The sequence below is a fragment of the Macrobrachium rosenbergii genome, chromosome 1, assembly GCF_040412425.1.
Source record: "Macrobrachium rosenbergii isolate ZJJX-2024 chromosome 1, ASM4041242v1, whole genome shotgun sequence".
NCBI lineage: Eukaryota > Metazoa > Arthropoda > Malacostraca > Decapoda > Palaemonidae > Macrobrachium > Macrobrachium rosenbergii.
In genome coordinates, this window is record NC_089741.1 from 43,561,858 (window position 1) to 43,579,729 (window position 17,872).

At 38.9% G+C, this 17,872-nt stretch overlaps 1 protein-coding gene across 1 annotated transcript in view; it reads right to left on the bottom strand.

Moving 5' to 3' along the window:
• Positions 1-789: 789 nt before the first annotated feature.
• LOC136829015 (insulin receptor-like) overlaps positions 790-17,872 on the bottom strand; it is a gene marked incomplete at its 3' end in the record, with an annotated part of 37,482 nt that continues 20,399 nt past the window's right edge. Inside the window, 14 exon segments of the mRNA XM_067087431.1 lie at positions 790-877; positions 1,921-1,988; positions 2,650-2,712; positions 4,480-4,619; positions 6,104-6,335; positions 6,644-6,808; positions 7,619-7,800; positions 8,856-9,039; positions 10,024-10,229; positions 12,133-12,280; positions 12,703-12,819; positions 13,728-13,827; positions 15,882-16,066; positions 17,688-17,799. Coding sequence (XP_066943532.1) covers positions 790-877; positions 1,921-1,988; positions 2,650-2,712; positions 4,480-4,619; positions 6,104-6,335; positions 6,644-6,808; positions 7,619-7,800; positions 8,856-9,039; positions 10,024-10,229; positions 12,133-12,280; positions 12,703-12,819; positions 13,728-13,827; positions 15,882-16,066; positions 17,688-17,799 — 1,990 coding nt within the window.

Below are 17,872 nucleotides of genomic sequence, written 5' to 3' on the forward strand. Positions count from 1 at the left end.
ACCCTGGGGTTACAATCTACCTTAACAAATAAATGAACATTAGTAATTCATATTCAGCTTCCTAAGTTTTCTTGAAAACTTAGAAAATTATAAACTCTTTTAGGTCCTCCAATTATACCCATTATTTTAACATCCATTTGTCGTGACAGTATTGTTGCGTAGATTTACGTTAACTGGTAATGTAATTAACATCATAAAAAATGGCTGAGGAATTCGCGAAATTATTCATAGTTCTCTTAATCTCTCTTCGGTTCTCAGCGTCAATGATCACTGGCGTTGCCTCACCAGCTAAATTCTGAATCGTGGTCACTTGTCTATTAACATTTCAGAACATGAAATTATTATGAAAATAATCAATTGCAAGACAAAATTATTATGAAAATAATCAATTGCAAGACAAAACATCCATACAAATCCTTAACTGCTTCTTCAGCCTGAACTGGAGAGAGAGAGACAGATATGAACCAAAACAGAAATCAATTACCTTTTGAATAGGTCTCTTGTACTGGATTGAACTGAATACAGAATTTAGGCCTAAGGCCAAGCACTGGGACCTATCAGGCCATTCAGCGCTGAAACAGAAATTGACAGTAAAACGTTTGAAAGGTGTAACAGGGGAAAACCTCTCAGTTGCACTATGACTCAATTGTTAGGAGAGGGTGGAAAGTAAGAGTGAAGAGAATGTGAAAGGAGGTACAGCTAACGGAACGCAAGGGGTTGCAGCTAGGGACCGAAGGCACGCCGCTATGCAGACACCATAAAAAAATTAAACCAAAGCAATAAACTTACGATCAGCCATCGTTTTATCCGTGTACAGACTTGGGATACTGCAGAGCAAATTCTGATCTTGGTCTATGTTACAGGCACTGATGGAAATCTGAAACGCAAAACAGTTCTTGTTGAGAAAGTACAGGCATTACAACTCTACGGCTGCCTCGCTGTCCAACTTCTCAGTTCCAGAGGTCTTTTATTGCTCACACTGTTGGACTGTGGAATGGTTTCCCTAAGGGTGTTGTGCAATTCGAACCTGTCAATGCATCAATAACCTAAAACAATTCTCCTTGCACTTCTAATGATTTATTTACATTTTTAATCTGGATATTTATTAATTTGTTAATCTATCTTTGTCTTCTAATAAATGATCTCTGACTCCTGTTTTTCCTACTATCTTCTGCAAAAGCTTTCAAATAAACACCATAGTCTTTGGAAGCTTGAACTTCAAGTCAACGGCTCCTGCAGGCCTGTTCCATATTAACAGGGTTTATCTCCTGAATAATAATAATAATAATAATAATAATAATAATAATAATAATAATAATAATAATAATAATAATAATCTTCACAGTTGACATAAAAGACGTTGATCATTTTAAAGTATCATTTAAGAACGGTTAAAATTTCTTTAAATATCAAGCTAAGGAACTATAGCCTCTTTCTTGGAGGTGATGGTAGATATCCACATCCAACATCACTGTAACTAATAGTGGGAAAAAAAAAAAAAAAAAAGTATAAAAAGCGAAGTTTCTTCGGCGTAATCGAGTTTTCTGTACAGCCGCTACAGCGTATAATCAAGTCCACCGAAAATAGATCTATCATTCGGTGGTCTCGATATAATGCTATATGAACCGCGGCCCATGAAACTTTAACCTCGGGCCGGTGGTGACATGTCCTATATCGTTGCCAGATGCACGATCATGGATAACTTTAATCTTAAATAAAATAAAAAAACTATTGAGGCTAGAGGGCTGCAATTTGGTATGTTTAATGATTGAAGGGTGGATGATCAACATACCAATTTGCAGCCTTCTAGCCTCAGTAGTTTTTAAGATCTAAAGGAAGACAGAATAAAGTGCGGACATACTGACAAAGCCGGAATAATAGTCATCTTTTCAGAAAACTAAAAACTATAGGGTGACTCACCTCATAGCCAGTAAAATAGCACAAGCCGGTCAGGGTGTAGAAGTTATCCTTAGTGAAGATCACTCCGTCTGTTCGGTTAAAAGAAAAAAAAAATTAGCAGAGTCCTCCTTTTGGGAAACAAAAATAATATCACTTTCTGATGTAACTTTCATTATTTTTTCCAGTTATGGCAGTAGTAATCTGTTCACAGTTTGTATAATGTAACTCTTCTTGGCTTGCTTTCAATAATGTACTATGAAGGTGATGTATATACAGTATATATATATGTATATATGTAGTATATAAATATATATATATATATATATATATATATATATATATATATATATATATATATATATTTATAAATATTTATATAAACATATATATACAGTATATATATATATAAATATTTATACATACATCTATATGTATATATATACTTATAAATTTATACAGGCATAATATATATATATATATATATATTTTTATATTATATAATATATATATATATATTATATATATATATATATATATATATATATATATATATATATATATATATATATATATAATATACCAAAATATCATGTTACTTTCCTGACAACATCACTGAAGTCTGAGTTAACATCCGGATTAAGAAAGCATTAACCGGCAACTCTGAATATTAAGAGAACAAAAAGAATACACCAATTTGACATTAATCCCAACTCACTATTTACCTCGAACTGATGTAAATGATAACTTTACCTTCCCAGTTGTCATCGTCTTGTAAATCCTTTTCGGCCGCTGTGTCGACGATGCTTTCAGACTCTGTAAATAAGAAGGAATGTAGAAATTAGGCGCTGGGACATACGAGGTCATTCAGCGCTGGAAGGGAAATTGACAGTAAGAAGGTTCGAAAGGTGTAGCAGGAGATAAACCTCGCAGTTGCACTGTGAAGCAATTACTCAGAGAGGGTGGAAAGTCCGATGGAAGAATGAGAATATGAACGGAGGTACAGTAAAAGGAATGAAAGAGGCATTATTTATCTATAAACTGGGACAACTGAAAGGTCTAAAGTATCTTTTCTGGTGTAGATTTAACAAAATACTAATTAAATCATCAACTGATTATTATTATTATATTTAGATAACTTCGATATTTAGCTATTAAACTGGACAGCAATTTAGGCTGTCCAAGAAATGTATTATCTTCAAAGTATGACACAGATAATCAGTTGCCAGTTGAAAATGCAAAGGACGAATATTTAAGTTCTCACTTATAAGTATGGAAAAAAAACCCTAAGTTTAATACTTCTTCCTCTTTCTATCTCTCTTCTCAGAGAGAGAGAGAGAGAGAGAGAGAGAGAGAGAGAGAGAGAGAGAGAGAGAGAGAGAGAAGAAAGAAGGTATGGACTGAAAGGGAATTGGGACCTCCCCTTCCTGCCCTGACTTTCGACCAGTTGTATTCTGGTTAGAGAGAGAGAGAGAACACAGCCTTTATAAGTCGAATATACTAATCAATTTCATCTACTATTTCGAGTTCTGTTTGATTAATACAGAACCCGACCTATTCAGTTCACTACTGTATCCCCGTCAGTCAGACACTCAACTGTAACGGTTCTGTTATGATTAACCTCAACCTAATATGATTAACGACGTCCATTTTTAATCAGTTTCGTATGATTAACCTCAACCGCCCTAATACGCTTAACCACAACCAGTTTCTACCTAATACGATCAATGACAACTTTTCCAAAATGTTTCATTTATGAACTTAAACCAGCTACAACCTAATATGGTTAATTACAACTTTTGTAACCATTTTCACATGATTAACCTCAACCATTCTAATATGATTACCCTCAACCAGCTTCAACCTGAAGACAACCTTTTTAACCAATTTCATGTATTACCTATGATTAACTTAAACCAGCTTCAACTTCATATGATTAATGACAACCGTTTTATCCAATTTCACATGATTAACCTCAAACATCCTAATATGATTAGCCTCAACCAGCTCCATCCTACAATTAACCGCAAACCAAGTTTAACCTTATATGATTAAACAACCATTTTAACTAGCTTCAAATGATTAGCCTTAATCAATGTGTCACCCATTTCACATGATTAGCCTCAACCATCCTAATATGATTAACTTCAACCATATTAATCTTAACATGATTAATGACAACCATTCAACCAGTTTCACATGATTAACCTCAACCATCCTCACTTGATTAACCTCCAACACCTTCATTCTATGATTGACCTCAACCTCCTAATATGATTACCCTCAATTAGCTTCACCTTTGATTAACCTCAACCATCTCAATATGATTAACCTTAATTAGCTTCACCTTTGGTTAACCTCAACCATCCTAATATGATTAGCCTCAATTAACTTCACCTTTGATTAACCTCAACCATCCTAATATGATTAACCTCAAGCAGTTTCATTCTGTGATTACCAGTTCAACCATCCTAATAATATGATTAACCTTCATCCTACGATTAAACTCAACCAGCTTCATCCTAACAAGATTAATGACAACCATTTTGACCTATTCCAGGCGATTAACCTCAACCAACCTACCTGTCACCACCAGAACGGACTGCGTCGAAGCCTCAGTGGTCGGGGGAACGGTGGTGATCGGACCGAAGGTTGGACTGGCTTTCTTCTGGGTGGGTGACCTCGTCGTCGTGGCATTAGGAGGAGGCTTCGTGTCGTTTTCGCTGGAGGCGTGGCCAAGATTTCGGTAGTCGTGGGTTTTGGGGGTAGGGGGGGGAGGAAGGAAGATAACAACAAAAATACGTATCATAAAAATGTATCTTTAAAAATGTTCTTTAAGTATAACAAAGACTGGATAAGACTGCAGTTGGAGATTACTGTACCAGTTACATATTACTTTTAATACTTCCATAATTTAGCTGTTTCTCGTTGCCAAAATTCAAAGGGGGAGGGATGGCTGGAGGCCCCCAGCCTCATCTCATGACCCCCCCGCCCAAGTCCCTCAAGTGTGGCTACTCCCAATAATGCTGTACTAGTTACAGTTTATAAAGTTGAGTGCGCTCAAATTTGGCTACCCCCAATAATGCTGTACTAGTTACAGTTGATAAACTTAAGTGCGATCTTGATTACAATCTTCTAAAAATGTATCACAGGGACTATATATACGAACCTGGGCAAAATAAGATGTTTGACTTTGAGTATTGTTCACATTGCCCTAGTTATGTTTATAATCCATTATGAGTTATTGTTTTTCGGCAAAATGGCTACAGACATTCTGAAGTTACATCGGGTTACAATAACGGCAATTGACTCAGGATTTGTCCAGTGACAAAACGTTCAAAGAAATGACTGAGAATTGAAGAACTATCTCACACCAAAAGAACCACATCTCTCTTATACTCCAAAAAATAAAATTGTAAATGAAATTAGACATACATTACATGAAATGAAAATGCAAAAGATATCTGTTACTCTATGTTGGATACCATCTCACATAGGATTAGAAGGCAATGAAAAAGCTGACACCTATGCAAAAGAGGCTAGAACACTCCCAATATCAGCAGAATTATTATCATTATACTAGATACAGTAAAGCGGTGATTAAGAAGAAATGGCAAAATAACTGGAGGGAAAGCAATCTTAACAATAAATTAAGAGAAATAAAAGAAACTTGTGGCCATCATCCTATCAGAATTGCCGCAGGTTTTCAGTAATGTTGACACGGCTAAGAATTGGTCACACTAAACTGACACATGGTTACCTGATGAGTAACCCCATATACCCATGTGCGAAATATGTAATGTACAAATAACAGTAAAGCATATTTTAAAGGTATGTCCAAAATATAGATTCCAAAGATACATTTTATTTAGAAGATATTCCTTTAAAGATATACTGTCAGAAAATGACAAATTTTCACTTTTTAATATTATAAAATTCCTTAAATTTAATCATTTATATGATAAAATATAAGATTCATAGAATAATTTATAATATATTCCTAATTAACTTAATCAGTTCTTAGATTAACATATGTCGGTAGTTTTAATTAAATTCTTAGAGAGTTTAAATAGCTTCACGCATCCTTCAGGCCAGCCCTAGGAGAGTTAATATTAACTCAGTGGTCTGGTTAAACTAACGTTAAAAAAAAATTCGCATTTCAAAAGGGGAAATCTAACTTCAAGATAACAGCACACTCGTCACATACATCTTAGCGTAGAGAACGTTATCCAGGTAATCCTCGAAAGCTATCTTGAACTGCCGGTCGTTCTTGATGCTCGCAGAATACAGCTGGTTCTGATCTTGGCAGGCGCAACATTTCATGTCAGCCCCTACTGCGTTCTGGGTCTTGGCCGAGGACGAAGACGTGGCATTGGCTTTTCCCGCGGGCGCTGGAGGAGGCTGGTGAGGCTCCGATGGCATCCTAGCCTTAGAAGAGGCTGAAAAATGAAAGAGACTCTTTGACTATGACCTCAAATGGAATTGGAATATAAAAATTTAGGCCAAAGGCCAACCGCTGGAGCGTATGAGGTCATTCAGGGATGAAAATAATGCCGAAACAATTGTTAGGGGAGGGTGGAAAGCAGGAAGAAAGGTATCGTAAAACGAATGCAAGGGGTTGCAGCTAGGGTCCTAAGGGACGCCGCAAAGAAAACATACCCCACTAATGACTGAGAGCAACACCCAAGTTAGTGGGTCCCGGCTGATGGGAATCACACGCACGACTGTAATAAGAACTCCGACTCACGGCTGTTGCAGGTGAGTTCCGGCTGGTGGGTGACCTCCTTCGCCTTTTTATACGTTATCCTGTAGTGGATGAAGTTTCCGTTGATTCTGGAGGGACTCCTCCACTCCAGAGTCAAGTCGTAAGCCGTGCGATGCTTCCTCGTGATGCCCCACACGGGAGACGGGTCTGCAATGGCATATAAACCATCAGTATTAGAGTTTCATCTCTTGGGGGGCTGATGTCCTTAAATCAAGGTACATCACGTCAGGGTTCTTTTAATGTCTAGTCTTTTCCTAGTGACATCGAATATGTCTTTGAACAAGGGGTAATTTGAATCATGCTGGAAATATTGGACAAGAAAAAAAATTCCAAATATGCAAATAAACATTATGGGTGGCTTTTCAAATGAGTTGAGCTGTGAATTTTCTCCAAAGCAAAAAGCAAGCAGTAATACATTAGGCCTAACATCTAAGGGCTTGAGACTTCCACACTTGAAATGCACCTTTCAGCTATCCATTCACTTCCACAGGCGTGAGCTTGAATTAAGCTTCGAGAATCGTGCAATTATAGTCACTCAGTCCGGTGGAATGGTACTGGACATAAGATTTAGGCCAGAGGCCAAGCTCTGGGACCTGTGAGGCCATTCAGCGAAGAAAAGAGAATTAAAAGTACAAAAGGTTTTAAAAGGGTAGCAGGGAGAAAACCTCGCGTTTGCACTGTGAAACAATTGTTAGGAGATGGTGAAAAGAAGAGGATATATGAACGGAGGCAGCTAAACGAATGAGGGACTGCAGCTAGGGGCCTGGAGGGACGCCACAGGGAAAATTAAGTAATGACTACTGTGCATTCCGTGAGGTGCACTGATGAAGGCACTACCACCCTGCGGGGAACTCAGTCTTGTGTGTGGAAGTAGTAGTACCTGACAATGTGAGGGGTTCTTCTAAAGATAAATTGGTTAATGAGATGCATAATCTGCACAAACTTTCTCGGACATACTCGTAGGCAGCGTTTCCACGTACAGTATCCGTGACCTTGACCCTGTCTTCTCCTGGTCCGTGTAATAGGCCATGACGTACACGGCGTACCGCGTGTACGGCTTGAGCCCCTGCAGAGCTTCCGTCCTCGTGCGCGACTCGCCCTCGTGTTTCTCGTATTCCCAGAAATGTCGATTCCATAATCTGAAAGCAGAGAGGGAGAGAGAGAGAGAGAGAGAGAGAATTATTTGATTGTTAGACGTTAAGTATCGAATTGAATTGAATATAGAATTTAGGCCAAAGGCCAAACACTGGGACCTATGTGGTCATTCAGCGCTGAAACGAAAACTGACAGTAAAAGGGTTTGACAGGTGTAACAGGAGAGGGCGGAAAGTTAGGTGGAAGAGAATATGAAAGGAGGTACAATAAAAGGAACGAAAGGGGTTGCAGCTAGGGGCCAAAGGCACGCTGCAAAGAACCTCAAGTAATGCCTACAGTGCACCGCATGAAGTGCACTGATGGCACTAACCCCCTATTGGCAGACGTTAAGTATCCAACTATAATAAATACAATAACACCTTGATTTTGTGGGACCTTCCCCAACCCGGCCTCCTGGTTTTATCGTGTTAAATTGCTATCCTTTCTCTGGGTAAAAAAAAAAAAATACCGTCCTGTCATCATAAAACTGTTTTCTTGGAATAATAATTTTATTGGCAAATTCACTGCCGAGAGCTGTTTCGATAAATAACTTCAGGACTACTGGCCAGAACCGAGTCGGCATTCAATATATGAAATAATATTTCAATGATTTTTGTCTCTTCCTTCAAAATGTTCCCCTTAAAAGATTAGAAAACATAAAGAAAATTAGAAAAATGTTGTCTCAAAGTGGTAGATGCCACACAGGATTTTATTAACCTTATTTGTTTCTGGAATATAAATTGTATGTTTTTGGAATATACAATGCACTTCTTTTTGGAGATAAATCAATTAGTTTATCAGCTGATGGAGATCTTATCTTATTCGCTTTCGTAATATTACCTATACTTATATTTGGATTAATCTTATTTACATTTAGGAGAATCAAATAATTCATCTAGTTCTGTTCACTTTGGAATTTCAGCTCTACTTATCAATACAACACTTATCAAAATGATATATATGGATTATCAACCTAATTTACTCAATGAATACCAATTTGAATACCAGCTTCACTTATCTTAAGGAATGTCAATCTATTTGACGTAATCTTCAGAACTCACATTTCGTCATTGCAAGCGTCCCTGTTCCCGAAGAGCGTGACGTTCTCAGGAGCCTCCCTGTAGAAGACGTAGTAGCCGATGACCATGCGATGGTCGTTGCCCTTGTAGATGTGCTTCCAGGTCACGTTGACAGTCCCTACCTCCCTGTTGGGGTGGACCTCCGCCTTCATCTCAGAGTCGTAGCCTGGAATAGGGACAAAGATGCGCTGCAATCCGGCGCTTCGAGTGGGAAGGTAGGTGTTTGTCTCTTTCCTTGAGTGAAGTGGCCTTAGGCTCGCTCTCTCTCTCTCTCTCTCTTTCTCTCCCTCGAGAGAGAGAGAGAGAGAGAGAGAGAGAGAGAGAGAGAGAGAGAGAGAGAGAGAGATCCATGAACGCATAACAGAATAGATTAGGATGGCCTCAAATGTGGCTCTACTAGTTAAAAATCTCTCCCCGAGAGAGAGAGAGAGAGAGAGAGAGAGAGAGAGATAACAAGAGATTAGAGATGGATCCATTAATGCATAACAGAATAATTAGGATGGCCTCAAATGTGGCTCTACTAGTTAAAAATCTCTCCCCCCGAGAGAGAGAGAGAGAGAGAGAGAGAGAGAGAGAGAGAGAGAGAGAGAGAGAGAGAGAGCTCATTAACGCATAACAGAATGGATTAGGATGGCCTTAAATGTGGCTCTACTAGTTAAGAAATCTATCTTTCTATCTGGACAGACTTTGGCAAATTTAATGACTTCACTGTGCTACCCTAAACAATGTGAAGAATATTTTGTCTTATGACCCTCGGTCGCTACCACAGAAACCTAGTTAGACAACTAGAAACGCTTGGCTCTAAGGGCGTGTCCGCACCACAGTGAAACATGTCATAAACACCTGTCGGCAACTTATCGCATATAAATGGCAAACAGGTTGAAAAAAGTCAACAACCGTGAGTGAAGAACAAATTTTTAATGAAGGCTGGATAACAGCAAGCAGCATTGCGTAGAACTATCAACAAGTCGTTGATTTGTATTAAACCTGTTTTCAACGTGTGCGCGACAGGTTGACGACGTGTTCATGATGTTTTACTGCAGAGTGGAGGCACCCGATGATCTGAGAGAGAGAGAGAGAGAGAGAGAGAGAGAGAGAGAGAGAGAGGGCACTGCATATGACAGCCGAAATCATCTCTCTGATATCTTACAAGGCAGAGTCTGTCCGTTAGTCGAATTGGAGACGTAGAGGGTTTCCCTGGCCACGCCTGACCTGTCGGCCAGATCGTATATCAACTGCCGACACAGGCTGGGATTATAAAGGAAGAAGAAGGTGCCGTTGTTCCCGACCGTTAGCTTCTTGGCGCCCTCCCACAATTCCTGGAGGTGCTCGTTTTCCATGATGTACAGAACGTAGCTGGAGAGGATGAAAGCGAGATGTTTCATTTTTTCTTTCTTTTGTAAGACTAAAATGTATTTATATTGGAAACTTATTTAATAACACAAAATGCAAAATCATGATGCCATCTGATGTATTTCTGTTGAAAATGTTATGTTAATGCCATAAAAAAAGGTCAAATAATAATGTCACCAAATATGTTTCTACTGAAAATGCTAGACTGATAACGCAGAGCAAAAGCTAAATAACAAATTCCACAATGTGCATTCCTACACTGATGCTAGACTGACATTACAGATAATTTCCCAAAAGGTACCTCTAATGAAAAAATTAGACTGACACCACAGAATAATAAGCCAAATTACAGATCCACAAATGCATTCCAAAGGAAAATCTTCGAACATTGCCTCAAAAAAAAAGCCAAATAATAAGAAAATGAATATCTGACGAAAATCTTATGCGGCTACTTTTATAAATGTTAAATAACAAGTTCCCCAGTGCTATGTCTAATGACTCTCTCACACCATATTCACCAAAAAAAAAGACTGATCAAAGTCCCCAACAATTCCGTTAGCTGATTGGCCAGAGTTCCACATCAGACCTCTTGCAGCTTTAGCCCCTTTCCAGAGTCCTCGGATATATCCAAGGCAATCCATCAATTCTTCCAGAGTCCTCAGATATATCCTACAGGGCATCCTTCAATTCTTCCCAGTCCTCGGAAACAGTTCCTGAAAATCCTAAAAGGACCCCACCTAACTGTTATCCTTAGCTCTTTCCAGAGTCCTGACACCATATTCCCTGGCATGAAAATGGCCTCCTGGTGACAAACACAGCACTTAACTCTGACCTTTCTTTCCCAGAGTCCTGACACATATTCCCTGGCATGAGTGACAAACACAGCACTTAACTCTGATCCTTTGGCTCTTTCCAGAGTCCTGACACATATTCCCTGGCATGACTCTAAAATGGCCTCCTCCTGGTGACAAACACAGCACTTAACTCTGATCCTTTGGCTCTTTCCAGAGTCCTGACATATATTCCCTGGCAGTGACTCTAAAATGACCACCTGGTGACAAACAGAGAGCATCAACACGGCTCTACCCAGGATCATCAGATACATTCCCTGACAGTGACTCTAAAATGACTTCCTGGTGACAAACAGGAGCATCTGCAGGTCATCATTCAGCTCTACCCAGAGTCATAAGACACATTCCCTGGCAGTGACTCTATAATTACCTCCTCCTGGTGACAAACAGGGGCATCTACAGGTCATCATTCAGCTCTACCCAGTCATCAGATGCATTCCCTGACAGTGACTCTAAAATGACCTCATCCTGGTCACAAAAAGGAGCATCTACAGGTCATCATTCAACTCTACCAAGTCATCACAAACATTCCCTAGCAGTGACTCTGTAATAACCTCCTCCTGGTGACAAACATGAGCATCTACAGGTCATCATTCAGCTCTACCAAGAGTCATCAGATACATTCCCTGACAGTGACTCTAAAATGACCTCATCCTGGTCACAAACAGGAACATCTGCAGGTCATCATTCAGCTCTACCCAGAGTCATCAGACACATTCCCTAGCAGTGACACTATAATAACCTCCTACTGGTGACAAACAGGAGCATCTGCAAGTCATCATTCAGCTCTACCAAGAGTCATCAGATACATTCCCTGGCAGTGACTCTATAATAACCTCATCCTGGTCACAAACATGAGCATCTACAGGTCATCATTCAACTCTACCAAGTCATCACAAACATTCCCTAGCAGTGACTCTGTAATAACCTCATCCTGGTGACAAACAGGAGCATCTACAGGTCATCATTCAGCTCTACCAAGAGTCATCAGATACATTCCCTAGCAATGACTACTAAAACGACCTCCTCCAGGTGACAAACAAGAGAGCACCTACAGGTTATCCTTCTTCTCCTTCCCTTCGATGACTTCCAGGTTCTTCAAGAAGTTGAGGGAGAAGAGCGTGTTGGACCCGGAGACCCGGATGTACCCGGTGACGTTCCTGATGTTCTTCAGGTTCTCCTCCAGCTGCTGGGTCACGTTCCCTGTTTTTGACAGATATTGTAATCATCATTGGTTGCTATTATTATTAGTATTGCTATTATGATCATTTTTATTGTTATATCATTAAGGCTCCATCGGGCATTACGGTTTCTTCCCAATAACTTATTTTAAAATTATTATAATATATATATATATATATATATATATATATATATATATATATATATATATATTCACACAGCACAGAGTTACGGAATCTACAATGTCTCTCAAAAATGGAAAAGGAATGGAAACAAGCAATTGCAAACTCTCCAATTACAAGCATTTACAAATGAGGGTTAATTCTCTCGATACATTTCCACCTTAACTGACTAAGCGCCTGAACAGACTACTGATTCTGGTATATAGATAATTATGCACATTTAAATAATAATAATAATAATAATAATAATAATAAACTTACATCCGCCTGCAATATTAATGATGAGGCTCCCGTCGACGTACTCGCATCCTCTCAGTCTCCTGCCCAGGTCATCGCTGGTGATGGTGGTTCCTTTGCAGGAATTCGGGACGCAGTTATCTGAGGGAATTGAATTGAATTGAATATAAAATTTAGGCCAATGGCCAAGCACTGGGACCTACGAGGTCATTCCGCGCTTCAACGGAAATTGACGGTAAGAGGTTTGAAAGGTGTAACAGGAGGAAAACCTTGTTTGCTCTATGAATCGTTAGGAGAGGGTGGCAAGTAAGTTGGAAGAAAGAGAATATGAGAGGAGGTACAGTAAAAGGACCTTAAGTTATCTGAGGGAAAAACAACATTGATTACTCTCATTTGAACGATGTTTTATGCAAAGGATGGTCGTTTGTCGTCACCGTCTTTTGTTACTTTTTATCATTTTCACATTGCTTTTATTTTGATCATTTGCTTTCGACGTGTATTGCAGCTTAAAGCTAAGAGGTCACTTTAAATCATTTTTCTTTTTCTTTTTGTTTGCGTTCGATTTCGTCTTTTTTTTAGTTGGGAAATGTTTTCCTATTTGTTTTTATTTTATTATTCTATCATTTCATGCAACACAAAATTTTGCCATTTGCTTTATCAGTCATGGAACATGACACAATCTCTGTACCACTTTCTCTTTTTTTTATAATAAACACAATATCATCTCATTAAAATTCTCCTGAAAAACCTATTTACTGATACAATATTACCGTATCAAATAGGTAGGTTATAAAGCATTTGTATGCATCTAGGCTACACCGCATAAACTAACAGACAGATTGATAAAGATTAACATACAAACTGTAACCGTACACAGTAAGACAACAGAACAACAGACAACAAAGACTGATAAAATGAATCTGCAAGTTCTCGCTTACGCAAAGACACCGCATAAATGAATAAAGACAGACAGACAAACCGATGAACTGTACGCGAATCAGAACTAGTATTCACAGACACAGATCTCCAAAAGACGGACGGACACCTACTGTCTTTGCAGCGGTTGCAGACAGACCCCGAAGACCCGTCCTTCGCTCCGTCGGGATCTCTTCTGCAGGTGGCGTTCTCAGTGCACAGGTACTTGTTCTCCTGTAGAGTAGTGAGACAGTGAGAATAGTGAGTTAGAGGGGATGGAAAGCAAGATTAAAAAAAAAAAAAAAAAAAAAAAAAGAGATCCAGAACATAAATGAGACGAAGCACAAGGATCTAAGCCCTTCGTTGGCTGAGTCGGTTGGGCTTCAGACTGTCACTCGATGGGCCGGAGTTCAATTCCCCCGGCCGGCTGATGAAGAGTTAGAGGAATGTGTTTCTGGGGATAGAAATTCATTTCTCGCTATAATGTGGTACGGATTCCACAATAAGCTGTAGGTCCCGTTGCTAAGTAACCAATTGGTTCTTAGCCACGTAAAATAAGTCTAATCCTTCGGGCCAGCCCTAGGAGAGCTGTTAATCAGCTCAGTGGTCTGGTAAAACTAAGGTATGCTTATATTATAAAGGTGGAACTCGGAGAAACCCCCTCCACAGTTCCAATAAGTAATAGTTGGAGAGGCTGGACAGCAAATCTGGAGAAAGGAAGCAGGATGGAGGTCAGGTAATAGGCTAATAAGTGGAGGCAGCTAGGGTCCGAAAGAACGCTACAAATATTCTTTAATGGTGCCTACAATGCACCAAGTGAGGTGCAAGTTCCTCATTGGACGGGTTGGTATCGTTCTCAGCTAGCACTCTGCTGGGCCCGCGTTCGATTCTCCGACCGGCCAATGAAGAATTAGAGAAATTTACTTCTGGTGACTGAAATTCAATTCTCATTATAATGTGGTTCGGATTCCACAATAAGCTGTAGGTCCCGTTGCTAGGTAACAAATTGGTTCTTAGCCACGCAAAATAAATCTAATCCTTCGGGCCAGCCCTCTCTAGAAGAGCTGTTAATCAGCTCACTGGTCTGGTTAAACTAAGGTATACTCAAGTGAGGCGCAATGTCGCCACTGGCCCCCTACGGGAATTCTACAAACATCTTCATTTTCTTGTGGACATGATATTAAATTGAACTGAATTGAATTGAATTTTAATGAACACAGAATTTAGTCCATAGGCCAAGCGCTGGGACCTATGAGGTCATTCAGCGCTGAAACGGAAATTGACAGTAAAAGGTTTGAAAGGTGTAACAGGAGGAAAACCTCAAAGCAGTTGCACTATGAATCAACTGTTAGGAGAGGGTGGAAAGTAAGATGGAAGTAAGAGAATATGAAAGGAGGTACAGTAAATGGAAAGAAAGGGGTTACAGCTCGGGACCGAAGGCACGCTGCAAAGAACCTTCAGTCATGCCTACAGTGCCCCGCATGAGGTGCACTGACGGCACTACGGGGGACATGGTATTAAAGGTTCACTCATTCTCTAACTATTGCTTATTTAATTCACTTGTTTGATTTTTGGTTATTTCATATTTTTATGTTTATTTTACTTCCTCTTCTCTTGGCTCTGTTTTCTGTTGTTTCCTTAAGATTACTTAAAGAATTAATGGCCTTCTTTTGTCTCGTCCTATAAATAATTAATCGGTTAATTTATAAAATATCAATTATCAAGAGGATGGTGGTGATAATAGTAGCATCAGTAATTGGAGTAGTAATAGTAGCAGCTGGGTGGTAGTAGTAAGCACCATCATACTCATCCTTATCATCACCTGATCAGCATCAATAATAATAATAATAATAATAATAACACCCACTTTTTTCATGAGCTGCAAACTCTAGATTCCAAATAATAAGAATAACTATATCATAATAATAATAATAATAATAATAATAATAATAATAATAATAAAAAAAAAATAATAATAAGAATAATAACAATGATATCACCCACTTTTTTCACTAGCTGCAAACTCTAGATTCCAAATAATAATAATAATAATAATAATAATAATAATAATAATAATAATAATAATAATAATAACAATATCACCCACTTTTTTAATGAGCTGCAACCTCTAGATTCCAAATAATAAAAATAGCTATATCATAATAATAATAATAATAATAATAATAATAATAATAATAATAATAATAATAATAATAATATCACCCACTTTTTTCATGAGCTGCAAACTCTAGACTCAAAATAATAAAAATCACTAAAAAAACTAAGACACAATAATAATAATAATAATAATATAATATCACCGACTTTTCATGAGCTGTAGTCACTAAAAACTAAACACAATACTCACGCTAATATAATTGGTTTCTCAGCATGTAATTCCTGCAGGCGACGCAGGCGGAGGGGTCATTCGGCCTCAGACACCCACCGGCGCACTCGGGGTGGCACTGGGGTCCTAAGGTGGGGAGATGAAAATTCGTGAGTTTTAAAATCTCGGAACGCTGATTTAAGCTGATTTTGTTTATATAGACAGAATAGAACTGAATATAGAATTTAGGCCAAAGGCCAAACGCTGAGACATATAAGGTCATCCAGCGATGAAACGGATATTGACAGTAAAGGGGTTTGAAGGGTGTAACAGGCAGCTGCACTATGAATCAATTGTTAGGAGATGGTGGAAAGTAAGATGGAAGAAAGAGAATGTGAACGGAGGTACAGTAAAATGAACGAAAGGGGTTGCAGGTAGGGGCCGAAGGCACGCTAAAAAAGAACCTTTAGTAATGCCTACAGTGCACGGCATGAGATGCATTGACGGCACTACCCCCTACGGGGAATTTAATATATATAGCAAATTTATTCATTAATTTTTCGAATGAAATTCGTTATATCAGAAGTCAAGATACAAGCTTGATTCTTGCAACTGACCTTAGGAGTCTGATGTTTAGAGAGGTCACCGCAAAGGGTTTATAACTCCCTAGGTATTAACACATTCTGAGTGGTTCCATACATATAGGTTCATCCGGAAAAGACACCGAAGCAGTCCATAGTTCACTATTTTTTTTTTGACCTACGCTCACCTTCTTTGTATGCTCACATCAAACTCCTGAGGTCTCTAGCAAGTTCCACCAACAGTTAAAGGAGCTTAAGATGCTATGAATTTTCGTATTCATTGATGATCAGCCGTCTTTCTAATGATTGGTATCAAAACCTACGATACCCATATCTCCAAAGAGCAGTTAGTATTAAATTGCTACATACGGCAACTGAACCAATTCATGAACGAATTCAAGGTTATAATTTTTTGTTCCCCATGTTTAGCTACGTATTTTCGTAAAATAATTCATAATTTTTTTATGTATGGCCGTTTTCTCCCAGGGTCTAGCCACTTGGCTGAAAACGGAAAATATTCTTATCTCATAAACCTTTAAATCAATTAACAGTTTTTCCTTTTCCCCGAGACCGTAAGTTATTTCTAAAGGAGACATCTGGCAACTTTTCCCCGAGACCATAAGTTATTTCTAAAGGAGACATCTGGCAACTCTACCTGCACTGGCAGTTGCTGTTAATTGGATACCGAATTTCCTGGCGACTGGATCAAACAAATTGGATGCTAATGAGAAAATACAATTTACCTTTAACCTACAACGCTACCAACTTCTGTGAAACACAAAAACAAAAACAAAAAATGCGCCGAAGTTTCTTCGGCGCAGTGGAGTTTTCTGTCCGGTGGTGGCCCATAAGACTTTTACCCACAGCTCCTGAAACTCAGCCACGGTCCGGTGGTGGCCTATGTTGGTAGCTATAGCGCTGCCAGAAGTACGATTATGGCTAAATTCAACCTTAAATAAAATAAAAACTACTGAGACTAGAGGGCTGCAATTTGGTACGTTTGATGCTTGGAGGGTAGATGCTCAACATAGCAATTTGCAGCCCTCTAGCCTCCTCAGTAGTTTTTCAGATCTGAGGGCGGACAGCAAGACAGACAAAGCTGGCACGATACTTTTCTTTCAAAGAAAACTAAAAAAAAAAAAACCAACCTCTAATTTTACCTTTCAAACCATATAATATTTCCTCACCTTGGTAGCAGCCTCCTCCGACGGTGGAGCAAACCTTGTTGTTGGGTCTCACCTCCGTGGGACAGCTGTTGTCCGTCTCACACGGGTCGTAGATGCAATAGATGTAGTTGTTCTGTGGGGCAAGATAGTATCTGATGGCAGGCGTCAAAATATTGATAAAATTCTAAATAAATCTTCAGCCGTAG